The 26,743-nt window shown below is 38.7% G+C and overlaps 1 protein-coding gene across 1 annotated transcript in view; it reads left to right on the forward strand.

Moving 5' to 3' along the window:
* Positions 1-23,228, forward strand: part of TTC27 (tetratricopeptide repeat domain 27) — a 127,388-nt gene extending 104,160 nt beyond the window's left edge. Inside the window, exons 14-20 of the mRNA XM_054822388.1 lie at positions 1,750-1,848; positions 3,626-3,678; positions 9,149-9,314; positions 15,161-15,358; positions 18,823-18,934; positions 19,526-19,626; positions 22,986-23,228. Of these exons, the coding sequence (XP_054678363.1) occupies positions 1,750-1,848; positions 3,626-3,678; positions 9,149-9,314; positions 15,161-15,358; positions 18,823-18,934; positions 19,526-19,626; positions 22,986-23,108 (852 nt within the window). The 3' untranslated portion in view covers positions 23,109-23,228. The remainder of the gene's footprint in view (positions 1-1,749; positions 1,849-3,625; positions 3,679-9,148; positions 9,315-15,160; positions 15,359-18,822; positions 18,935-19,525; positions 19,627-22,985) is intronic.
* The last annotated feature ends 3,515 nt before the right edge of the window (positions 23,229-26,743 follow it).

The raw sequence follows: 26,743 nt of genomic DNA on the forward strand, positions 1-26,743 counted from the left end.
CTCCACGGAAGTAAAGAATAATTTTACTTTCTCCTTGTGATATAACTTTGCCTTGAGAAAGGAGTTGACAAGTTTAAGCATTGGTAAGCCAGTTCCTGAGAGATGTAGCTGCTCACCATCAGCTACAAAACCTATTTACGTTTCTTACCTTGGCATTTAGAATGGAGAAACAGCTGAGCTTATTGCAGTAGGTAGTACTACCTGGAATGATTTTGCAGCACATTATAAATCTGTTTGATTTTGACTGTATACGTTTAAACAACATAATGCTGTCAGAAAATGTTCTGTCATTGTACCTCAGGTTTTAATACTTTTCTGAATTACCGAGCTTTTCTGAAATGTACTACTGCTTTACTTGCAACTGTTTGAGAATTAACTGTGTGGCAAATCAGGAACTTGCTATTGAACAGCTATGAAAATACATGTTTAATGTGCTGTAATTTATGCCTATATCCGATATTATTTAGAGTATAATAGAATAGACTCTTTCAGTTGGAAGGGACCTACAATGATTATCTAGTCCAACTACCTGACCAATGCGGGGCTGACCAAGTTAAAGCATGGTATTAAGGGCATTGTCCAAATGCCTTTTAAACACTGATGGGCTCCAGGCATCAACCACCTCTCTAGGAAGCCTCTTCCAGTGTTTGACCACCCTCTTGGCAAAGAAATGCTTCCTTATGTCCAGTCTGAACCTCCCCTGGCGCAGCTTTGAACCATTCCCATGCATCCTGTCACTGGACAGCAAGCTCAAGTTGAGCCAGCAGTGTGCCCTGGCAGCCAAGAGGGCAAACTGCATCCTGGGGTGCATCAAACACGGCACAACCAGCCCGTCAAAAGAAGGGATTATCCCACTGTACTTAACATTGGTGCAGCCTCACCTTGAATACTGTGTGCAGTTCTGGGCCCCGCAATTTAGGAAGGACATGAAGGTCCTTGAGTGTGTCCAGAGGAGGGCAATAAAGGTGGTAAACGGGCTGGAAGGAACATCCTGTGAGGAGCGGCTGAAGACTTTGGGCTTGTCTAGTTCAGAGTAAAGGAGGCTGAGGGGTGACCTCATGGCTCTCTGCAGCTTCCTGAGGAGGGGAAGTGGGGAGGGAGGTGCTGTGCTCCTCTCCCTGGTTGAATCTGTATGGATGAGAGGTATTTGGCTGTGACAACTACAGACTCGCAGTGCAAGATTAATGAACTGGTAACGTTCTGTTCTCTGCACAAGGCATAATTTAAGTACATTTCTATCTCTAAACATTGCATTATAAACTAGAGAAGACTGATATTCTGACGAGAGGAAAGAGCTATGATTTTGAAGTGTTCATGTTCAGTCATTAGAAATGTTTCTTGTAAAATGTGATTTCCTTGAAATACATTTCCTAGTATTTACCATTTGGCCTAATCGTAGTACTGTAAAGTGAATGTGGATTTTTTCACGAGTTAAAGCAAAACATGCAAACCTCTAAACAGCTATCACTTCTCTAAATGAAGATGTGCTGTTAAAGAGCATTTCACATATGGTTAAGTCTTTATATAGTTAACACCTTTGTTTATCTGTATTTATTAAAACTTTGAACCTAAAGTTTTCCTATATTCTACATACAGGATATTATTTATTCCACTGCAATACTATTATGATAGCTGAAAATCAGGCAAAATCAACAAAAGTAGGGTGTCTTTGAGCATCCAGGCAAAATTATTTCTTTTGTGCAGAAATATGTGTGTGTATATATGTAATCATCCATTTTTTCTCTCCAGCTAGGTGTATGGTTTTCCCTGGGCTGTGCATACATTGCTTTAGAAGGCTACGAAGGTGCTGCCAAAGCATTTCAGCGCTGTGTGACATTGGAACCAGATGTATGTACTTTTCAACAAGCGATTCAGATGGCTTATCTAAAAGCAACAAGGATGTTTTCATTATAAACAAGCAAAGCAATAATGAAAAACTTGTTTAAACCTTAGCCCTTTGAATAGATTAAAGTTGTGCATGAAGGATATATTTTTGTCATGAGGCATCATAAAAATACTTGCCCAATGCTCAACTTCATCCAAGTGTGTGTGAATGTTAAAATATGTTTGAGCAGAAATTCCTTTATGCTTGCATACATTGCTAACACAGAGAAAAGGGAATGAGTAGACTCTGAGGAGTCTACTCTGAGGAGTGCTAAAAAGAGAGATAAAACAAAAAGAATTTAATTAAAATGCTTAATCCTCTAAGTAATCAAATTCTCTTGAAAAAAAGTCAAATAAGTGGTTGTACGACAGGTAAATTTGTAACTATATAGTTCATGAGCACAAGGAGAACGGAGGTTGTTAGCCAGTTTTTCAGGATGCACGGGGCAAGCATGTGTACAATATTGCAGTTTGAGCATGACTGTGCATTGAGATAGCAGAGGCGTCAGCTGGATTACCTCTTGGGAATGCACTGGCAATACTTTTGTCAAAAGGCCTGACTGCCAGCATTTTGCTCACTTAATGAGTTAATGCCACTTACTTGATAGAAACTATTATTCATTCTCTCGGGGAAAAGAATGAGAGAGCAATGAAAGGTGACAGAGTACTTTTTACTTTATTAATAAAATTAAATAACTTGCTTAGGGGAAAAAAAAGTACATCCAGACAACCCTGTATTTAACTGGAATTTTTACTTTATATATTGATTCTTTTTTTTGTTTCAGTGCAGTAGCTTTACTTCCAAGTAGATACTAAAATTGTGTTCACCTATCTCTCTGGGGCCTGTACTTGATTATATTCATATGAACAAGCCAGCTGACTTCTCAGTGGGTTAAGTGGTATTTCTTTTGTGAGTAAAGGATGCTGGGCTGGCCCTTAGTTATAGAGGTGAATCCTATCTTTATACAATGATCTGCAGCAATGTAATAACTGTTTTCATTAATTAAGTCTCAAAAAGGTTTCCCAACAGGATTTAAATGCTCCTTAAGCCTGAGGATAGCCTTCAGTACCAGAGTACATTTAATTGCAGTACCCAGGTTCTGTTCCTCAAATTTATACTAGTTGTCGCTTTGCTGAATTCAGTGTTGTGGCTTCACATTTACAGCAGTGTAAGGCAATGGACAGGACTCATTTCTGTAGTTTCTCATTTCTGCTGGTTTTACCAGAGGAGAGATTGTCTGAACACTCCATAATCCTTTTCTGCTAAAACAACTGATAAACACTGTTGGAACAAACCCTGCTAGTTTTGCCTGAGATGCATTAGGGGACATTCAGATGATTTCTTCCACTAACAGAGCAGTGCAGGTAAGTAGCTTCCAGCTAGTGAGAAGTGATGAGCTCCTGGGAGCACTGACCTCTCCAGCCATCCCAGCTGGATCCAGAAGAGGATGCCTGTTTACAGTTTAAACTGAAGGCAAGAGTTGACTTAATGTATTCCGACCAGAAGGCAGTTATTTGATATTTATATACCTGACTGTTGCCATAGTCAGTAATATTTATTTATGTATTTCTATTTTAAATATTCTTTTCAATTTCAATGTAATATTTTGACTGCCTTATAGAAAATATGTGTTAATATGTGTGATTAGCAAAATCAATATTTTATAGTAGTTTCATTTACATATTTTTATCAAGTAAACATAAGTGAATATTTTTTTTGGTACTTCTTTTATCATTACAGAATGCTGAGGCCTGGAACAATTTATCCACTGCTTATATCAGATTAAAACAGAAGTAAGTACTTGAAAAGGATTAGAAGATACTGCCTCCAAAATAAGTAATTGAGATTTCCTTTTCTGACGTTGGGTTTTTTTATTATTATAATGTGTTACCTCATATTTTGTAATTCTTATCCCTTCAGTTCTGTCTCCCAGGTTGGATCATTGATAACATATTTCATTTTACAGGAAATAGTTTCATAAGCTTTAGAAAAGTAGCAACCTCTTACCCTACACTTTTTTCTTGTTAAAAGTATTTATGATGTAGTAAGTACAACCAGTGCAAAACATTCATATTAAAGTTGGAAACTGATTTGACTATGAAGTTAAAATGATACATCCATTTCAGGCAAACTATATATTCAGACCTATGTCAATTCATACTACATTAACCTCTGTAGGTTTAAGGGAAAAACAGGCAGATTATTTTTTATATTATGAAAGCAGATGGAGATCTGCACACATACTAGTTCGCTTGTTCTTTTCCCTCCAAATTAACCAGTACAGGAAGCTTTGACACAAATGGACTGCCTTTCTTATTTTGTATTTCAACTCAGTGTAATAAAAGTTACTTGTAGACACAGAATACCTGAAAGAACTTACATTTAAGAAGAATTTTCACATTATAACTTGTCCCAAAGAATGAAACAAAAGAATAAGATACATTTTTAAAAACCTTACTGTTGCAGTTTAACCCAGCAGGCAGCTAAAACAGCCACACAGTGGTTTGCTCGCTCCCCCCGCCAGTGGGATAGGAGAGAAAATCAGAAAGAAAAATGTAAAACTCATAGATTGAGATAAAGATAGTTTAATATGACAGAAAAGGAAGAGAATAATTATAACAACAACAATAATGATAAAAGAATATACAAAACAAGTGATGCACAGCACAATTGCTCAACACCTGAACTGGTGCTCAGCTAATTCCTGAGCTGTGCTGCCTCCCAGCCAACTCCCCCAGTTATATACTGAGCATGACATCGTATGGTATGAAATATCCCTTTGGCCAGTTGGGGTCAGCTATCCTGGCACCCAGCTTCTTGGACACCCCCTGCTTTCTCGTTGGCTGGGCAGTATGAGAAGTTGAAAAGTCCTTGACTGCTTGGCAACCACTAAAAACATCAGTGTGTTATCAACATTATTGGGATATGAATTGGTTTAACTGTTGCCCTGGTTAAGGGTGTTCCATCATTATATGACTTATTACATACATAAGGGATTTGTTTTGAGAACCTAAAGGACTTTATTAGCGTGGCAAGAGTCATGATTTGAGGAACATGATTTCCATCCCATCCCTCTGGTATCTTGTCTACATTTTAATTCCATCTGATTGGTGTCTGCTTCCCCTGATAACTAACTTACTTTTTTGAGAAGATGGAGGAGATCATACAGGCTAATCCTGCAGATGTTGAAGACCAGTTTCAGAAACAGTTCCTCAAGATGATCTTCAGGGATCTCCTTGGTAGAATACCATGGGACAAAGCCCTGGAAGGAAGAGGGGCCCAAGACAGCCGGCTAATATTCAGGGGTCACCTCCTCCAAGCTCAGGGGCAATGCATCCCAACAAAGAGGAAGTCAAGCAAATCCACCAGGAGGCCCCCGTGGATGAACAAGGAGCTCCTGGGCAAAGTCAAACAAAAAAAGGAAGCCTACAGAGGGTGGAAGCAAGGATAGGTAGCCTGGGAAGAATACAGAGAAACCGTCTGAGCAGCCAGGGAGCAGGTTAGGAAAGCCAAAGCCCTGATGGAAATTAGTCTGGCCAGGGATGTCAAGGACAACAAGAAAAGCTTTTATAGGTATGTCAGTGATAAGAGGAGGACGAGGGAAAATGTGGGTCCCCTCCGGAATGAAATGGGTGAACTGGTTACCCAGGATATGGAGAAGGCTGAGGTACTCACCGACTTCTCTGCCTCAGTCTTCACTGGCAAATGCTTGAGCCACACTGCCCAGGGCACAGAAGGCAGGGACTGGGAGAATGCAGAACCGCCCACTGTAGGAGAAGATCAGGTTTGAGAATATCTAAGGAACCTGAAGGTGCACAAGCCCATGGGACCTGATGAGTTGCATCCACGGGTCTTGAGGGAACTGGCGGATGAAGTGGCCAGGCCACTCGCCATCATATTTGAGAAGTCTTGGCAGTCTGGCGAAGTTCCCGCCAACTGGAAGAGGGGGAATATAACCCCCATTTTTAAAAAGGGTAAAAAGGAAGGGAACTACAGGCCAGCCAGTCTCACCTCCGTGCCTGGCAAGATCAGGGAGCAGACCCTCCTGGAAACTATGCTAAAGCACATGGAAAACAAGGAGGTGATTGGTGACAGCCAACACAGCTTCACTAGGGGCAAATCATGCCTGACAAACTTTGTGACCTTCTATGATGGGGTTACAGCGTTTATGGATAAGGGAAGGGCAACTGACACCATCTACGTGGGCTTGCGCAAGGCATTTTACACTGTCCCGTACGACATCCTTGTCTCTAAATTGGAGAGACATGGATTCGATGGATGGACCGCTCAGTGGATAAGGAATTGGCTGGATGGTTGCACTCAAAGAGTTGTGGTCAACGACTTGATGTTCAAGTGGAGAACGGTGATGAGTGGTGTTCCTCAGGGGTCGGTACTGGGACCGGCCCTGTTTAACATCTTTGTTGGCGACATGGACAGCGGGATCGAGTGCACCCTCAGCAAGTTTGCCGACGACACCAAGCTGTGTGGTGTGGTTGAGACGCTGGAGGGAAGGGATGCCATCCAGAGGGACCCTGACAGGCTGGAGAGGTGGGCCTGTGCGAACCGCATGAAGTTCACAAGGCCAAGTGCAAGGTCCTGCACATGGGCCGAGGCAATCCCAAGCACAACTACAGGCTGGGCGGAGAATGGATTGAGAGCAGCCCCAAGGAGAAGGACTTGGGGGTATTGATTGATGAGAAGCTCAACATGAGCCAGCAGTGTGCGCTTGCAGCCCAGAAAGCCAACCGTGTCCTGGGCTGCATCAAGAGAGGTGTGACCAGCAGGTCGAGGGAGGTGATCCTGCCCCTCTACTCCGCTCTGGTGAGATCCCACCTGGAGTACTGCGTCCAGCTCTGGGGGCCCCAGTACAGGAGAGACATGGAGCTGTTGGAGAGAGTCCAGAGGAGGGCCACGAAGCTGATCAGAGGGCTGGAGCACCTCTCCTATGAGGACAGGTTGAGAGAGTTGGGATTGTTCAGCCTGGAAAAAAGGCGGCTCTGGGGAGATCTAATTGCGGCTTACCAGTACCTGAAGGGGCCTACAGGAAAGATGGTGAGGGACTGTTTATCAGGGAGTGTAGTGACAGGACAAGGGGTAATGGGTTTAAGCTGAAGGAGGGTTGATTTAGATTAGATATTAGAAAGAAATTCTTTACTGTTAGAGTGGTGAGGCACTGGAACAGGTTGCCCAGCGAGGTTGTGGAGGCCCCATCCCTGGAAGTGTTCAAGGCCAGGTTGGATGGGGCTTTGGGCAACCTGGTCTAGTGGAGGGTGTCCCTGCCCGCAGCAGGGGGGTTGGAACTAGATGATCTTTGAGGTCCCTTCCAACCCAAACCATTCTATGATTGGGGTACATCAGTCAGCCAGAGCATCTTCCAGCCTGTCGGAGAGCTGTGGCAGATCCCAGTTTCCATTGTAGCAAAGTCCACAGAGGAAGGAGCAGGTCTCTGTTCTTTTCTAATATAATCTATCAAAATCAGGGTCTGAAATTCCTTACTAAGACTGTTAACAGTGGAAGAGACCCAACTGTTAGTACATTTCCTTGGCAACATCACGTGTATCAGTATATAGTATATTAGTATATCAGAAGAGAGAGAAAAGGGGAATGAACATGGGAAGATCCTGCCTGTGGACCATTCTGCTGTAGCTATGCCAAATGACCTGTTTTCCTTCAATAATTTTGCTCTATCAATCAGCTCTCTTTGCATGTAACTCTTTAAATACTATGGGCTTAGATTGGCAGTTATTTACATTTTTCCCAGACTCAGCCATACCAAACTTTCAATGGCCTGATCCTTTAGTTAGACATTCCCTTTTCCTGGCTGGGATATTTACGCTCTCCTGGATGCTCTTTTTGAAACTCAACCAACAATTTCTTTGAGCTGTCTTTCTTTAGAGACAGCCCTTTTAGCAACTTACTCAAACAATAGAGCAAGTGAACTGCAAATTTTGATAACAAGCCATCTTTATATGATCTTTATTAAGACGAGATTTATTGTCATACCTCCCCAAAGAAGATTTTTACCAGCCTGGGAAAATTCTGTTTCAAGTTTTCATTTAAAGGAACTTATTCCTTTGTGTTTTTTCTACATATCATGACTGTCCAGCTGAGAGTAAGCTTCAGTCTCTTTAAGTCCTAAGAACCACATCATTCTGATTCTGTAGCAAAGCTTTTTTAAAGTTTCAAATTTATTGAAACTTTTGGCAGTATGTTTAAAGCTGTAAATGGTAGGCACCCAGACCTTACCAACATATGCTTCAGATTGCATTAAGACTTCTTACTCCTTCTGCCTCCTGTCTGGCAGCATTGGTTGCATGTTGTCCAGGAGGTCATACCCCTGTAAACGGTAGGTCAGCTGCTTTCAGCCCATATTCTTGATTTGGTCAAATTGCCTTATGTTCCTCACCAGAGAATGCCAGTACTTCTCTCCTTGAGTAACGGAATGGTAGAGTTGGCTGTGGTGGATCCATATGAAAAAATAAAGATGCTTCCTGACTTGACAGTGACTTTACAGGAATTATTCTGTCCACCTTTATTCCACAACACTTTCTCCTGCCACTATGAGATGGTTCACTGGGCAGCATCTTTGGTGAAGGACCCTAATAGTGTTTGAGGCCACTCTGACACATTTGTACTGTGCAGCATAGCGTCAGGCAACAGAGCGCGTAAGCATAGCTTCCAGCTGATGTAAGAAAAAAATGGTTGAAAATACTGGGCTTCAGTGCAGTGGGTATGCATGTTTACCACATGCAGATGTTTAAAATAAATCACAAAAAGCTGTTACTGTTAAGTAACCTTCCTTTGTGTCATGAAATGAGTCAATGTCATTCTGCATCTGCCATGAACTTCATGATTTTTAATTTTTTAATGTTACAACTGCAGCATGAGTAAGATTTTTTTAACTGGAACCACGAGAAAACATTGAGAAAAGAAAATGTTGACATCGATGGCACAATTATAATGAAGTTTTGTCAAAATGTCATTATGCAAACAAACATAGAAATTACCTACTTCAGACTTTACAGAGTGTACTGTGGAGTGAACTGATAGAAAGTAATCGGCAAGAGAGATTAAGGAATTATCAGTATTGTAAATGATGAACAATAACTTTTACATTGCACTGTTTTCTACACCTGATTTTTTTAAATAAGCAGCTTTTTAGCTAAAACAATGCCAACTGATTTTAATATAGAAATCTTCCATATTAAATCTTTAATATGGAATCTTATTTTCCATTCTTTTTTTATTTTTATTATTTTTTAGAATCAAAGCATTTCGAACCCTCCAAGAAGCTCTCAAGTGCAACTATGAGCACTGGCAAATATGGGAGAACTATCTTCTCACCAGTACAGATGTTGGAGAGTTTTCAGAAGCAATTAAAGCTTATCACCGCCTCATGGACTTAAGAGAAAAGTACAAGGATACACAGGTGGGGAAGTTTTCATGTTAAGTCATCCTATATGTGCATTAATTTTTCTTGTGAGACAGATATCTGCTGATAATGGTATTAGTAATGATAGTACACATACCAGTGAAGTTATGTAGGCAAGCCATTTGGGCTTTTTTTTTTTTTTTTTTTGAGATCTGGACTGTAAGACTAAGTATTTAAAATAAAAATGGACAAAAAGGAAAGCCTTTGCATCCAGATTGCCTCAGACTTTGTGGAAGGACAAATATGAGCCTTGCAGTTTTAAGATCTATTCTTAAATAAAACACAATGCATAACTCCACCTTTCTATATTGTTCCTGCATATCTTAGTATCAGAAATAACATAAATTATTTAGTTTAAAGAAAGGTTTGAATGTGTTTGAAAATTCTACAAATGAGCCTCTGAAAGTGAATTATATTTCATAGATTGAATGCATTACAGTCAGAACATTGATTCTTAATCAGAACAAAGTAAAATAAAGGATGTATTTTACTCATCTTTCACTGTAGTTCAGTTAAGTTCAGTTAACTTCTGTGTTTGTAAACGTACGCTCTGGACAAAATCCCAAGAGCCTATTTTAACAGCTCCAGCTCGGATGTTACCTTGCCTAAAACCGGGTCCTGATCCAAGCAGGGTTCTGTACACTCTAGGGAAAATAACGAGATGAACCTGAAAGGCAAGCCAAAGAATCCCTTAAGCAGAAAAGTGAAACACCTCCAAAAGCCTTTGCAAGATTAACGGGTCTGGTTGAAGACCTTATGAGCTTTTAGGGAGTTTGTGTGTAGTACCAGGGTAAGAGGACCCAGCTTCTTTTCTTTTCTTACCCTGTTTCTTTTCTTATCCCATAAAATGATTAAAAGTAGCTTTCCTGCATCTTAGGAGTTTGAGTCCAGTGATTACTTTTTAATAACAAATTGTATGCGAATACAATACTACTATAAAGCCAACCATGTACAGGACAACTTTCTATATAAATAAAATCTTTTGGATTTGATATGGCTGAACATTTCTACATGTATTTGTCCATTTTAGATATTTTGAGATGATACAGACTGCTATTAGTGGGTTTAGTCGAATTTTATGTAGGATATTTCATTAAAATATTTGGGGCTATTGCTTGCACTAAATTTCTGGTTTTGTTGTATAACTGTTTTTTTCATCTTGTTCTCTACAACTTTTATCATTTTTACAGAATATATATATGCTATGTATCCTAATTTTTTTTTGCATTCTAACTTTGGCTTCTGATATGTAAAGTGCTTTATGGGTTTCATCATAACTTCTAATACAGTTTCCTCAATTAGAAGGATCTTACTAGTTGGCCAAGAAAAACCTTTGAGCCTGATTAAAGAATTTCAGAAAGGCTTTAGTCAATAATCTTACAGGGAGGAGAAGGCTATTCCCATAGGAAAACAAAAAAAAGCACATAAAACTAAAAAGCTTCTGCTGAGACTGTTTACAAAGCTCACTATTAATTTCTGAGCCTCTCCCATTTGCTGACTCACCTCATTTAAACAGAGATGCTCTATAACCCTCTTGTGCAATTGTATTTTAACAAAGTAAAATCATGGAACATGAGTAAGTGGAAGCAGACACCTCTGTTTCCATGCAACATAGTATGATCTTCTCTCAGGTTATATTTGTAGTATTTGTAGACATTGTAGATTTTATTTGATAGACTACTAAGCTAGATGACATAGTGGTGAGAAAGAAGATAAGAATTTAAAAATCCAGAAAAATAAATATGCACGGGACTGGAAGAAACAAATTGAGTCATTGATTCCAGTTCTTTGTAAAAACAGAAAGCCAATCACCAATCACTTTTAGCATAGTCATTGTTGCGGAATGCGCCTTGTGAGACTGAATGCATCAATTAAGAGTGTGCAATTGAATATATAATTTCAAATGTCCTTGGTTTGTGTAGTTAGATTTTTTTATTTTATTTCAGCGTAGTAGGAAGTCATATTCGTAAATCACTAATTTCTTCTAATAACAGTAAGTCATTCATATCTTCATCTGTGATTTCTGTCAGGTCATTGCTGTCTTTTTCTGTAGGACTTCTGAGTACAGAATGCAGCTTTGGGAAATTTTGCTTCTAAACTGATCTAGTTATTTAACGATGTCATCTTTGTGGCAAAGGTTCTGAGATCAAGATATCATGAGGCTTGAAGATATCTATGTACAGATTCTGCAAACAGAACTGAACAAGGAAAAGCTGAAGGGCTCTTTATAAATGAGCAACAATGCAATAAAAGATTCCAGCAAAGAATGTACTTTCAAAAGTCTCCATTTCCTAGTATTCCCCTTAAATGTTACAAACATGCTTTCTTACCTTCCTTCCTTACTGGTTCTTAAAAATCTTCAAATTTCCATATTCCTTTTAATGTTCATGAACCTACTGGGAAATAAACCTTGAAAACCGTTAATATAGATCTTATGTAATAAAAGATAAAGGTTCACTGAATTATCTGTAGTTTCAGCTAGTAGATAAGTCACTAAAGAGGACCCGAGGAGAAAGCCTTACCTGTTGTAATCCTCATTTTAGCCTCTGAATTATTAGTTTGAGATGGTAAATATACCTGAAAGATTTCTGCAACTGCTAATTATACTGTTTTGCACCACATGCTTGTTTCTGGAGGCAAGCAAGCTTTTTTACTTGGAAAGTTGCAGTTCTGTGAATTACAAAGTTATTTTGTGGGTGGAAAAGCTGCTTTGCTACCTTGCTTTCAGAAACCAGATCTTCATCCTGTGCTGTCAAAGAATACGAATTCAGAAGTATGGACAAATGGTTCCTCTTTGCAATTCTGTGTTTTTGAGAATTTAGTACAGTTTTTCTGTTTCCCTTTCCATTAGATATCATCCTCATTTCAGTGGTTCGTATTGCTAGACCATTTCTAATAAAAGACTGAAAGAGAATGTTCCAAGGGGATTTTGAGGAGCAAGGGGTAGGAATTAATAATTTCTGGAGCTCTACTTCTTTTAAGTAGCTCAGTAATGACAATTGTGTTATTATAATAAAGCTTTCATTTGAGAGGGGCATAGGGAGAGCTCATAGACTGCAGATTTGTCATTTTGGATCTGGTATCTGAGGGTTTTCTTCTTTCTTGAGCACTGTCAAGTTTGATTAGTATTAATGAAGCTTCTAAAAATGGTTTGACCAAGTGAATTTTTATATGAAAGGAGCTGTTTGGAGAACAGTTGTGGAATGAGATTAACTGATAGCAATCACAGAATTTAAAAATTATTTAGTTTGTTTCCAAGGTTTTGTCCCACGGTAGTTTTTGTTCAGTTTTGAGTAAACACATTCTTCACAAAAGCAAAGGAGGAGGAGGAATGCAGATGGTGAGATGTCATACTAAAGACAAACTCTCTGCACAGTGATCTTATGGAGCCTGGTTCATTAAAAGAAGCATTTAAGAAAAAAAAAGCTCTACTGCTTGTGTGGGATCCTGGGCAACAGAGCATTGCTTCAGTAGTTTAGTATGTATGGCAGTTTAAAGTCTCTCAAAGATATAAAATTAAAATTTAACACTTGAGACAACTGTCTAAAATGGAAAACTCTGTTACACTGCTAATATTTTTTGATGATTAGCACAATTCACTTGCAATTTAAAATAGCTTTGTTTCACAACTGAGCACAACCAAATAGCATTAATGATTCATTACTGTTTAATGGACCCTTTAATCTGGGCCTTCACACTAGTTTTATTTTAACTGCTGTAGTGCTAAAGCTTACATGATGAATTACAAAAAAAGAAGATAGATAGATAGATTATTATGATGAAAATGTAAGCAAAGCCTGAACTCTATGGGAATGTGGGTAATTTTTAAGTTGCTAACTCCTACTGACTGAGGAAACTTTTTTTTTCATGTGCAAACAAAATATCGTTGGTTTTAAAACTCTTGATAACTATACATGACGTTCATGTGAACTTTTTTGCTCTTTGTGTAACAATTTTGTTAAGCCGAGAAATTGATTGAGAAGTCATACATGTATGTATGAATCCTCAGGACTAGTTCTACTTCCTTTTCAAAAGAGAACATAGTTTAATGTTTCTTCTTCTATCTCTCATGGTTTTTTATTACAATGTTGTAGTAATGGAAATATCAATACCTGCTGTTTTTTTCTAGCAAATCATTGAAGAAGACCTGATTCATTTAATGATGGGGTTTAGTCCCTTAGATTCCAAATCATGAATGTAATATGAATTTCAGAACTTCTGGACCATTAATAGTTGATCATATTTTCTGTTCTCTTAAGTGAAAATCTGACCTCTTTAACAGAAAAGAAAAGAAAGAACAGCCAGTTTGTCACAATATTTTCTAAGGGCTATACTGTTACGGTTTGGAGGGGAGGCAGGGGTGGTTATTGCTGTTTATCTGATGTTCAGATGCTACTGTGATTTCATACTGATTCTGAAAAAGGTAGCAGGGAGATAGTTTGGGGGTTTTTTCACTTTTTGATTTATTTGGATTCTTTTGCCAAAGATTTCCTATATCTGATAAAACTCAATTAATTCTTGGGATGCATGTTAATTGAGCAGTTCTATAGAAGAAAAGTTGTTTTAGGAAAATGACATATCACACATACTAAACTCCATATGTTTTTATTTTAAGTGTAATATACTTTGATACTGTCATAATTTTTGCATTGCTTTCTGCCAGTGAACTACATCTTGGTTTGTGAGGATGCATCCCTGTCCTACTTTTACTAGAGTAGTAGTATATTTGTGTGGTTTGGGGATATTGATAGATCATCTTTGAAATTGGTTTTATTACTGTCTTGATATTAATATTCCTATTAACGTGGTTTCATCGTAAGTATTAATATTGAGAAACAATGGACAAAAATGTTGAAGCATTAAAGTTGGCAAGTAATAGCCTCTCTAGTTAGGAAGTACCAGCATGAAAGTGTCTGTATACCCTTTACCGTCCTATCCTGAATGTAAGCCCTGTGAGACTTCCATTTTGTTTTTATCATTATTTCTTCCTCCATCTCTGTGTCTCATGCACTACACAGAACGGATAGTTGTCACTTAATAAGCCGCACCTCTTCTGGGTTTTATTTTCTTCTGATTAACCCGTATGATCTTAATTTACATTTGCTGTTTCTCATTTTATTGAGAAGGAACTGAGCCACAGTGAAACTGTTTTCTAATTTTCAGTGTCCAGTTTGGGACACAAAGACTTAAGTTTTTTTCAGGAACACTTGGTATTATATAGCACTTCATATATGCAAAGCCCAGCTCCCATTGAGTTTACCAGCAGCTGCACGTGTTCAGCATTTCTGCAGGTCAGATCCCACATTCTCGAGCCAGTGACTCAGAAAGTACAGCCATTAAATGAGTTCTTGTAAAAAGTTTGATTGAACTGACTTGACTAGTAATTCACCAGAAGTGCATTAAATACAGATTTCTGAAGGTGGTATTCAATTGCCTTCCATTTCCATCTCATCCACTATATATTTTTCAGTTTCTGCAGGTAGTTAAATAGAGGTCCAGTAAACAACAGTATCTTCCGTTACCTGAATTAATCTGGTTCAGCCTGTTTACTGATCTTTCTATAACCGTATTATAAGGTGAAAATATCTAGGATACTGCCAAAATTTCTGTCTTAGCTCTTTGGTCTCTTTATCTTCACCAACCACAGAATCTTATAGATGAGGTTTAAATTAGTTGAATTACACCTCTAATAATGTATTTCTTAGTAAATTCTGTACTTGTCATATGGTACTATATTTGTATTTTACTGAATCATTAATAGAGACCAAATATTACAGATATCATTATATACACTGATGTTGCTTTGAGTTGAAATAAAAACTCTTTCCTGCTACTTTTTTAAGGTGCTGGCTATTCTGGTCAGAGCGGTAGTGGATGGTATGGCAGATCGTGCTGGAGAGGTAGCAAGTGGATTGAGGGGGAAATTGCAAGAGCTGTTGGGCAGAGTGACTTCACGAGTGACAAATGATGGGGAGATCTGGAGACTTTATGCCCGACTTTATGGAAATGGACAGAATGATAGTGGTGAAGATCTTGAAAAGGTAAAAGTGTTGAAGTTACATTTTTATGGATAAACACTTCTGGTACAAACCTTCTGTTCTCTAACAAACTATAGTGCTATAGTAAGACATGCTCTTGTTCCAGATGTGTTTTGCTTTAGTGTTTCTATAAGCTCATTTTCTGCTTTTCATGTTCCTACAGCACATGTTTTTATGACCTAACAGGAGCAAGATGGCTTACATCTTGTGGATTTTTTAAAAAATATGTCTCTCTTATCATTTAATTTTAAAACATCCTATCACAGCATATGTGCATTGTCTTGGATTTGTATTCTGAAACTTTTCTTGGCAGCAATCTAATGGTGCAGTTTCTTTTTTTAAATTGGAATCTTTCATTCAGAAGACAAGATATATTGCAGCTTCTGGAAGAAAGTGGATCTTAATGCCATGATCCGGTGGCATCTAACCCATCCATATTCTTCTTTGCAGTCACTGAGGGAAAATGCATTTAAGATACAATACCACAGTCAGTGTTCCCAGAGTGAAAGTGCTTTGTCCTTACTTAGCTTAAAATGGAATTAAATAATGCTATTTAATTGTTAATCTGTTGAACCATTGGTTTCTCTTTACCCATCTCTGGTTTTGCTACATTAACTTCCACCTCTTGTTCCTATCGCTTCCCAGATAATTGAGTTGATTGCATTTCCTAAATAACCACTCCACGCTGCTAGAAGTGTTTACTTTGTTGTATGCTGGAATGGGCTTTGCATTTGGTGTTAAATTTCGAAAATTCAAATAGCGTTGCACACTCCAAAAATACTTAGGGGTTATGAGATCTTCATTGATGCTGAAAATACACAGGGTCAGCATTCAGTATGTGTTTCCTAATGGGGGTACGCCTTTGGCCTGGGCAAAAATGTCAGTCTGAAGGATTGTTTGTCACTTGATGTCAAACATATTAGGCAGATGGTTGGGCCTACAAATTGCAGGCCTGTGGGGTTAAACTTATAATTATTTGGGCCTTGCTCATTGTCTTCCTCTATATGCTCTGCCCTTTGAAATGTCTTGGTTAGTCATTGCCGGTGTCCACTATACTTCCAATCCCTCCCTTTTTTTCCTTCCCTGTTTTTCTTTACAGCTGAACAATAAAAGAGATTTGGCCTATTTAGAATTCAGAAATACAGACACTGCAATATCCTGTAATATATCCTCAAATTCTTACTCAGACATGCAAAGTAGCAGAGGCCCTGTCTATACTATAAATGTAATCATTTCAGAATCTGGTTACATCACAGTATTTTTCACTAACCCAGTTAAAAATATGGTTTGAATTTGTAGAGTAGACAGGACTTTAACTGTGTTTCCTAATCAGACTGGTTATGGAACACTCTTACGGTCTAGCTTGCCCTGCAAAATGGAATGATGTTTATAAATACTTGAGGTATGCTTATGTGTGTATCCAAGTATCCCGGTATGATGGTACTATAGATACAGATCATGAAAGAGCAAAACTCTGTGGCCTACAGCCACAGCATATATTAATTTACAGTGCAAAAATTAATTTACAACACACTAGATAATCACTGCTAGCTTTTCTGAAATCATATTATAAAGTAAAAATGTTAAAAACAGTATTTATTGCCTTCGCTGCCACAAGCACCATCATGTGTCAGTCAGATATTCAGTGAATGTAACTATCGGTAGAAAAATTCCATGTGTGTCATTACAGTTTCCACCCACATTTATTATGCAAAAGGTCAATGAATTCTGAAAGGGCATTATTTACTATATTGTGGCATCATAGGACAAGGAGATGGGAACAGATCTATCAATAGTGTCATGTACCTCCTTACAAATGTAGGGTTTGACCTTTATTCCATAATGTAATACCTTATTTAGTGCAGATTAATTCTATTTAACCAATATTGCATTTGAAAGAACAACCCTGTATGTCTGGCTATTGTAAAGGGCATGTTGGTTGTTGAGTTTTTTTTACCTTTCTGCTCTGCTGCTGCATCTGATGCCATGAATCACTGGAGTCTACAGTTGCAATTTGCAACAGTGCTTTGGAAATTGCATCAAAGTCAGCCAGAGTTTACAAGTTAGGAGTGTAAAACTATTGAAGTGTTGGGTTTGTGGGTTGTTGGTTTTTTTTTTTTTTCTTTAGCTTAGCATATATTTACTCTTACACTTTTATGTATCCGACCTGCCACCTCATTCAGTACTTCATTCTTTCCTATGCTGAATGCAGTCCAGTCCACCCCTTTCCCACCGAGGAATCTTTCCAACCTTCAGGTTTCCTGCTGATCCATACCCAGGCCATGAAAACCTTGAATGTTCCTTGAACATTCCCCAGCTCATAACTGTTTCCTTCCAGGATAAATCCAGGTTCCAGAAGTGCAAACAAACAGCCCACAAGACTTTGAATTCTTTCCCCTCCCTGACATCTGTCAGCAAAACCCCTCTAATTTGCTGCTCTGACTCAGACGCGTGCAGACTGAAATCAGACTGCTGTAAAAACTGTTCTTCCTTCTCTTTGAAAGTCTTGCCTCTGTTGGCCAGAACTATCACCAATTATAACCTAGGTTATTATGAAAAAAATTAATTTGCTCTGGTTTGACTTAACACACCTTTACTGCAATTTACAGCAGCATGAGCAGTTCAGTCGCCCATGCCATAGTGATTGGAACTCCAGTGGGAGAGGGTGACGACCCCCAGATTTAATCGGTCTTTGTTCAACAATCAGAAGTCTTTATTGCACTCATCTACATGTACCACACTGGAAGTTTTTTATTCCTTGATATGATACTTAAACTCTTTAAAAAGATAATTTAATAAGAGTTGTCATTGAACCAAGCCATGTAACTTCTGGCATATATTTGGGGTTTATTTCTGATGCTGTAGAAAGAAAACAAAACTAGAAAGCAAAAATTAACTTTTTCTGCCTAAATCTTTCTTTTTTTTTTTTTTCCTTAATGGGACCCTCCTTCCATATTGTGTACATTTATTTTTCCTGTTCACACTGAGAACCAGAGTAGTATGGTAACTAATAGCTGCATCTGTAAAATACATTCTTTGCCAAGAATACATATATAGACAGAAAACTTTGATGTATGCAGTTATAAATTTTTTAGGTACAAAATTGCTGTTCAAAGTGTGACTACAAGTATTTTTCCATTTTTCATGTGCATTTAATTATGATGACTTGGCAAACATGGGTCACATCCATCAGTCTAGACAGATTTTTAAAAGATAAAAATTAGACACATGTTACTTTATATGCCTCTCATACTTGAGATGCAGTATTGGTGAAGAACATCTGTGTTACAGCTGGTGCTTACCGTTGCAGAGAAGGACACTACTCCAACTCACAGGAAATCAAGCATAGTAAAAATATATTCTTTTTCTGGATTGAGCATTAATTTCATAGATACTTAAAACTAAATTAGTGTCCTAGTTTGTTTTCTCGCATACTGATCTTTTTTTTTTTTTTTCCCTCCTTGCAGTCACTGCAGTGTCTCACTAAGGCACATAAATGTGAAATTCAATCAAGGGACTGGGAGAAAGATGTTTCTTCTTTTAAGGAAGTGGTGAAAGGAGCCATAGAGATTGCAGATGGTATGTTCTACCTGAAAAGAACTTTTATTATTCATGAAGAGCATAGCAAATATTTATTAAGCTTAGTAACAAAATAATATTATACTTTACCCATTATATTTATTCCTACTATTGGGAGTCCTCTAACAGAGCATCATCCTGATAGCGCATACAAAATATACTTCCATGAGACAGGAATTGTGTTGGGTGAGTCAGTAAACATATGACTGGTAAACATGGAATCAATTCATTTCATGGTCTAGCAATTTCATCGTGCAAGTGAAAATGCATCTTAGTTCGTCTCAGTCCTCAAATCATCACGTAAGTTGGATTGACTGTGCCCAGTCAGGAGATGGACAAAACTTAGACTCTGTAAGACTATTCACTGTGCTGTGATATTTATGTTTAAGGATACATATACCTGTTGAGTTTAGAGTTACTGTCTCAAAATTGCTTGGCATTCTTTGTCTTTGTCTTTCTTTTTGAGGATATTAGATTAAAAAGTTGTTTATGGAAGGTATCAAGATTTTGAATTAAATGTTGTTTAGGATTATTGCTATAGAGATAACACTTTTTTGTTTTGGGTCCTTTTCTTCTGTGTTTGGATTCTAGTGGCTATAAAATGCAGCAAGAACAAATCTAATCATCAGGAAGCTTTGCAGATACTTTCTTCAGCTCGGCTCAACTTACGTGGCTTGTCATCCAAAGCAAAGGTAGGAATGTTTGAAAGGTAGGAATTTTTGTTTGAAAGCTAGGAATCTTTGTTCTGTTGCCAGAAACCATTTCTCTCTTTTGGGTCATTTATAGATCAAATAATACCTGCCTGTCCCAGTGTATCATCAGATGCTGTTAAGGATTCCATTTTGAAGTAGACTTTTATTTCCCTTCTTCCTGCTAGGCTTTGACTGAAATAAATCTACTAGTCTAAGAGAGAGCATTGACATTTTAGAGTAAGTTAAAATTTTACTTAAAACGTTGGGCAAACAAACTGAAATGTTTGGAAGAAATCAGTCATTTCAAAGACCTGTTCCTTAAGTGAGTAGTCATGGAGGGAAGCAGGGCAGTCTCAGAAAGAATGGATGTAAATCTGCAGAAAAGACCAAAATGTGTCAGGACTACTTTGCATCACTTGAAGTGTTTTAAAAACATTATTTTTTATTAAAAGAGAGAACTAATTTTTAGTAAGGTTTTCATGGATACCCTACCAATTCAGATATTAATTTGTTAAAATATGTCATCATGTTTGAATCCTATGTTTTTGGAGTTGTGCCTCCATAGCCAGGCACCCAAAGAGCCAAGTCTGTTTCTGCACCATTATTATCCTAATTTTACCCTTCATCTTACAACATGAGACACAGCCATTGTTTAAATGGGGACTGATTTGGAATACGTTTTCATTCAAAATACACTTCATGTCTTAAAGAAGTATTCTTCCTGGCTGCGTGTGGGGTTTAGTAACTGTGAATTACAGCGCCTAAGTTTTATAACATGTGTGCTTGTATTACAAAGTGTTGATCCGTCATCTGTGTGCTAAACTTGGCTCAGTCTCTTTTAAGTCCTATAATTTTAAGAATAAAAGCCCAGGAAAGTTGCATAAGCAGACACAAGCTGGCTCCGTAACGGTGCTTTTAGATACTGGCATACCTAAGTCTTTGGAATGTGGTGAAAAAAGCCACAACATGTATGTGTTATTGTGATTCACAAAATTTTTATTTAAAAAGAAACAAACCAAAAAAAAAACCAAACCAAAAACAGTGTGTAGACTGAGTATGACTGTAAAGAAAGCAAGTCTACTTGACATAAATGATATAAATACAAGTACACATGGTTTGTATTATGCAAGATCATGCAGTATGTGAAAGATTAAGAATAGGTGAGTCTAGTAAATTGTATTCTTAATTCCTGAAGGTGCTAATTAAATGAACATCTATATTATTGGCAGATAATGGTGCCTGTAAGTTTTATGGCACTTCTGAGAAAACTGACATGTTAGAGATAAAGCTATTGGTGTGCCCTCACTGTTTTTGCATACTTTCCAAGATGCCATCTTATTTTTATTTTGAAGTCATACTGAATTTCCAAAGTGCATTGTGGTTTAAAAACTCAGTCATCTTCTGTAAGATCCTATGCACAAGCAGTTTAGCACTGTTTATGCTTGTCCAAGCTTGACTGCAGCATCTCCTTTTGCTGCCTTGTGAGTCAATATTAGGGGGTGAAGGTGTTCTTTTTCTTTTTAACAGAGAAAAGCACTTAAAATGAACTAAGAGCAGGCTCGATAGTTAAGATTTCAGAAAGAATAAAGGAACAATAAAGGAACTTTTAAAAGATAAAGTTCCAAAATTTTATAGTCAAGATATACAGTTGAACAAATCAGGGTTTTTTGTACAGGTGAAACAATGTCACTTCTCAGACTTCTTGCCTTTCCTGGGATCTCCATCTCTGACATTCCAGCTCCTGTGTTACGCTGGGCTCATGATGCACCCACAGTCTGCTGAAGGCTGCAACTCGAAAATGTGTTGTTAATGGGCTCCTTTCTGTACAGAGCCTTCTGGGCAGTCATGTGCTCTGGCAGATAGCATAGTGGGCTCTCTGCTGCTCCTTGGCCTCATGCATCATTTGGATGTGACAGGTGGGGTCTCCAAAAAGGAGAAAGGTCAAGGAGCCGTATTGTAAATGCATGAAATGTGGGTACTGTTGTGGGGAAACATGGGGCACAAAGCCCAAAGAACGGTGCGTGAAACTTCCCCAGGCTGCATCTATTTGAATAGATCTCTTTAACTGGGGGGGGCGGGGGGAGAAAAAAAACACCAAATAATTATATCATTCTGATTTATTTAGCTGTCTTAGCCAGAAAGAACTAAAGTTTTCTGTCACATTCCCAGTGTGAGGTTTTCAGGCTGAAAGTCAGAAAAGTTTCTGTACTTGTAGCAGGAACATGTTCCTATTTTTGTGTAAGATGTTCCTTTGTTCAGCAGCAACACTGTTCTGAGGCACATTGAAGACCTTGGTCCAGGACTTTTAAGTACAGTTTTGTTTATATACATGTCTGTATTGTCTCATTATGTTTTGATGATATAATGATGTACAGATGTACTCCAGAGCAACTTTTGTTTTCTTGGTTTGGTTTTTTTTTTCTCTGAATGTAGGCTTTTCCTTTGTGTCAAGTGAAGTGTGAATCACTCTCCCTTTACATAATAAAGGGAAAACAGATGTTTGGGTCCCCCCCCCGCCCCATATTTCTGCAGAATGGTACCTCACACAGCCTCCATATTACTTCAGTCAAATGACAGGACCTGGCTTTGCAATAGCAACATGTTCTGGTGCAGCGTGCACAAAGCTCCAGTCAGAGCTTGCGTATCTCAAGGCTTTAGACAAGTCATTTAGCATTCCTCTCCCCTGGTTTCCCTGTAAATACATGAAGATTATGATTGCCCATGAGTTAGCTGCTTTGTGTTTCTGTTAATGTCTTAAGATCTTTAAGAACAAACTGTTTTTATTACTCTGTAGTGTTTTGTTTTCTCTTGTATAACTTAATTACGCACAGATGAATGTCTCTACCCATGCATGTCTTGACATCAAATGTTAAAACATGTTTATTTGAGGTTTTGGAGAAAATGATGCAACAGAATATGACATTGGGAAAAATGGCCATTAAAATTCACAACTGCTAATTTATCAGCAGGTGTGTTTGTGAACTGCAGTGACAGTATGCGAGATGCTCTTCTAATTTGAGTTTCATGGAAATCCTTTCCTTTTGACAGCATCAGGAGTAAGTGTAGGCAGTCAGGTCAGAGCAGAAACCCAGTGTCCACAGGAGGATTCGGCCCCTTTAGCAAAACGTCAGGTGTGTGGCACAGACCTCAGGTCTATATGTGTTTGTGTGTATATGCATATAATAAACATTCTATTTGTTAGCCACAAAATGGCCTTTTTAAAGAGAGAGATACCATCATAGGTACCAAAAATAGGAAAAGCAGGATAGTGGTGATGAGCTGCCTATATTCTGTCTCTATGCTGAAACAGAGAAACTGTATGTATATTTTAAAATAATGTATTTCTTTTTGTTATGCAGCAACTTTTTGTAGATGTAACAAATAATGAGGTTCACAGTGAGATAGCTGATGAGGTGACAACTATGGACAACATGATTGCTGAACTTCAGGAACTGAGCAACCAGCTGAGAGACCAGTGCTGACATACGGACCAGATTTTGTGACAGGAAGACAGTAATGACATGTTTCTTTTGCCACAGCTTTTGCTGATGAAATGGTAACAATTCTAATGCAACAACACCCTCAATAAACATTTTTCTGTACAGTGGTGTTCTTGTGGTCAGCTTTTTTCAGTTCAGGCTGCTTTTTAAGATTCTTATCTGCTCTCGCTGTCTTATAAAGTTGCGTGTTTTGCTTCCTCCGGCCCAGATTTTCTGGAACAGAGCTACTTGTATTTATAAGGCGATTATTGAGTTAGTTCTGGCTGACTGCATCACACCCAGGCACTAAGCCTCCACGGGACACCCCACCTATGTTGCAAGTGGGGGGAGCAGGAGAGGCACCCGGGCAGGAGGAGATGGACAAGCAAGCAGCAGAGGCAGGAGCTGGGCCCAGCCTATCACCCTCACCAGTGAGGCACACAGCCAACCAGCGGGTGCATCTGTCTGCCGCTAGCCAATTGGAGGAGCTGTAAGGCTGGCCTGTCAGTGGTGGGAAGATGAGGTGAGGGCAGGCTGTCATGGCAGGGAGCGCGTGGGCACTGGCGAACTGCAGGCAGGGCCAGTGCCTGAGGTGGCTTGCTATGTGTCAGGCACTTGACGATTTTAATTCAGTGTTAATTGCTTACAGGGGAGTAGGAGTGGGGTGAGGCAGCAATAAAACTGCAATCTAATCTAAAATACTTCCATCTGACTAGACCCAAATAAGTTATTTTCATCTAGACTATTTTGTATTGTTTCATTGTTAAGTATCTTTGCTACAGCTCTTCTTAAAATAGGATTTTTTTCAGGGTTTTCCAGAAACCTATGCAAACTAGTTTCCTTACTCATCATGATTTTGGCTCTTTCTTCCGTATGGGAATGACGCAGTCTCCAAAAATGTGGTTATCTATATTCCGGGTATGCACTGTCTGTGGTACGGTCATTAAAACTATACCGTTACTAAATGGCAAGAATATTCTTCCCTGAAGAGAAAGTCGGAAGTTAAAAGAGAACCAAACAATTAATTGGATTTGAAGTAGCAGTAAAAGCGTGTTACTTTGGCATGTGAAGGAGGAAACCATTTTGACACCTTCATAAAGCTTTGTATCCTTGTAAAGGTTCTTAGAATGGAGAATAAATCATTTGATGCCAGTATTTTAACATAAGGTTACCACAAAAATTATTAGCAGCTAGTTTACCTGCTAGTGAAGGAGAGCTGTCTCCAAAACACTTCTTCATTGAAATGGCCCAGAAAGGGAGGAGGCGTTAAAGTTTGTGCACAGTGAATTTGCTGGAGATACTCCCATTTTGCTCAAAACATATAGTGAGGGGCCCACCTGACTGAAAAAAAAACCAGGCTGTGAGTTTTGTGACAGACCCACCACTACTATCTTTTTGTAATTATATTTTTATATGATTTACCCTATTCACAAAGGAAAAGAAAAAAATAATCTTTAAAACTATTATTTTGTTCCCAGCACTAAATTTTATTGGGAAGAGTAGGTTTAAGTGTAGAATTGTTCGTTGGCAGAAAAATCTCCCATTTTTCTTGTGATCTTATGGCAGATTTTAAACCAGAATTACATCCTACTGTCAACTTGAAAACATGAGACTTAAATTCAGTTGTCGTGATTTAAAAGAAAATTATTTTCATTGAGTCTACCTGAGACTTTTATAACTGAAGTTTGGAGGTGCAGAACATGAAGCTGCATTCATTTTTGTGTAATGGCTTCTGCCTAAGATTTAATAACGATGGATGAGAAGTTAACATTTCACATAGAATATTAGAGACGTCTGTGAGAAGGCTTTTACTTCCTTTCTCTTTTGAAAATTATTTTTGTTTCTTTGCCTAAGGTGGTCACATGAAAAAGTCATTCTGCTCTTCCAGTGTCTCTCCTCTGCAGTACTTCACATGTTTTCTCAGCACAGATTTTTTTTCCTCATTTGAGCCTCCCTCTCTTAGCAGATGTGTGGAATATAAACAACTTTGTCTTTCACCTAATACGGGGAAAGCCTACTATCCACAGACGGTGTATTCCTGAAGAGTAAGATGACCAGTTTTATGACAGCACACCGATTTTTCCTGTCATAATTAATGTAAAAGAGGGGAGATACCTGCAGAGACTTAAAAATACACAATTTAAATATGTAGAGACAACATACATGGTGTGGAAGATGGAGAGGCAGGAGCTGGCTCACCATTCAGCCATTCACTGGCTTTTCAGAACGGATAACCATCCCAGAAGATCGTAGGATATCCTGAGTTGGAAGGGACCCATAAGGATCATCAAGTCCAACTCCTGGCTCCACACATGACCAGCTGAATCAGAGCATATGACTGAGAGCATTATCCAGACGCTTCTTGAACTCAGTCAGGCTTGGTGCTGTGACCAGTTCCCTGGGGAGCCTGTTCCAGTGCCCGACCACCCTCTCAGTGAAGAACCTTTTCCTAATATCCAACCTAAACCTCCCCTGTCACAGCTTCATTCCGTTCCCTCAGGTTCTATCACTGGTCACCAGAGGGAGGAGATCAGCCACTTCATCTGTGAGACTGACCACCTGATGTAAATCTCTTACCAGGTATGTTCTTGCTTCCTCTTTCTTTGTATTAGTGGCATTTTCGTCTTCCTCAAATACAAGGTGAGCCTATACTGCTTCTTTGGAGTTCATCACAGGGGCCTTTTAAAACTTCACAGACACAAAAGCCACCTCAGTTTTCTATGGTACTCATTTTCTGTACTCATGCCAGCAGCATTTGGTTCAGAATAGCTCTAGGAGACCATTGTCGTGAAAACAACATTACTATAAAAGCTCTGGCCGTCAAAAAAACCTTGCTAGTATGGAAAGAGGAAGGAACATTTCCTAAACAGACTGCAGACTTTCCAGATGTCCATCTTACGGAGATCATCTGTCTTCCAACACAGGAATGTTTTTCACTCAGATCACTCCCATGACAAGTGCAGAATCCTTGAGGGTTTAGCAAAATGTACGGTCCTTTCCCAATGTAGTTGTCACACCTACAAATACCTCTAACATCTATTATTCTCAAGTGCTCTATGTACAGCTATATGATAATGATTACTTAGTGTAGCATGGAACTCGATTAAGCAATATTTCGCAATCATGGCTTAAAGTTCACAGTAGAACTTCAGGTACTTCAAATCTTTTTTTCTTTTTGGCTTTAGAAGTATGAGGGATTACTCATTTTGTCATCTATCTGCCAGTAGAGCTAATTTGGTGTGAAATAGAGGCAAAATGGATGAGTCTAGAATTTTTCAACTTCTACCTACCCAGACAGGGAAAGAAACTGTCTCAGGGTTTTGAAGATGAGTATAAAGGCTGTAAAGCTTGAAGGAAGTATGATAGTATGAAAAAGAATTTATTTCCATGGGCTAACAGGGTTTGTTTATATGTCTTTGACCTAATATGGGTCAAACTATGATGTATTTTCAGCCACTGGTGGTTAGAACCCAGGGAAGATCTCCTGATTCACCCGGAGGGCTGTGTCTACACAGAGGAAGCGTACACAGCCGGGTGTGGTGCTAAAAGGTTTTCTTGGGTTGGGACATTACTCATGAGCAGAAGTGAATGTTCTTAGGGCCGGTGAGGTGATGCTGACTCAGGCAGGTCATCCCAAA

The sequence above is a fragment of the Grus americana genome, chromosome 3 (genome assembly GCF_028858705.1).
Source record: "Grus americana isolate bGruAme1 chromosome 3, bGruAme1.mat, whole genome shotgun sequence".
Taxonomy (NCBI): Eukaryota; Metazoa; Chordata; class Aves; order Gruiformes; family Gruidae; genus Grus; species Grus americana.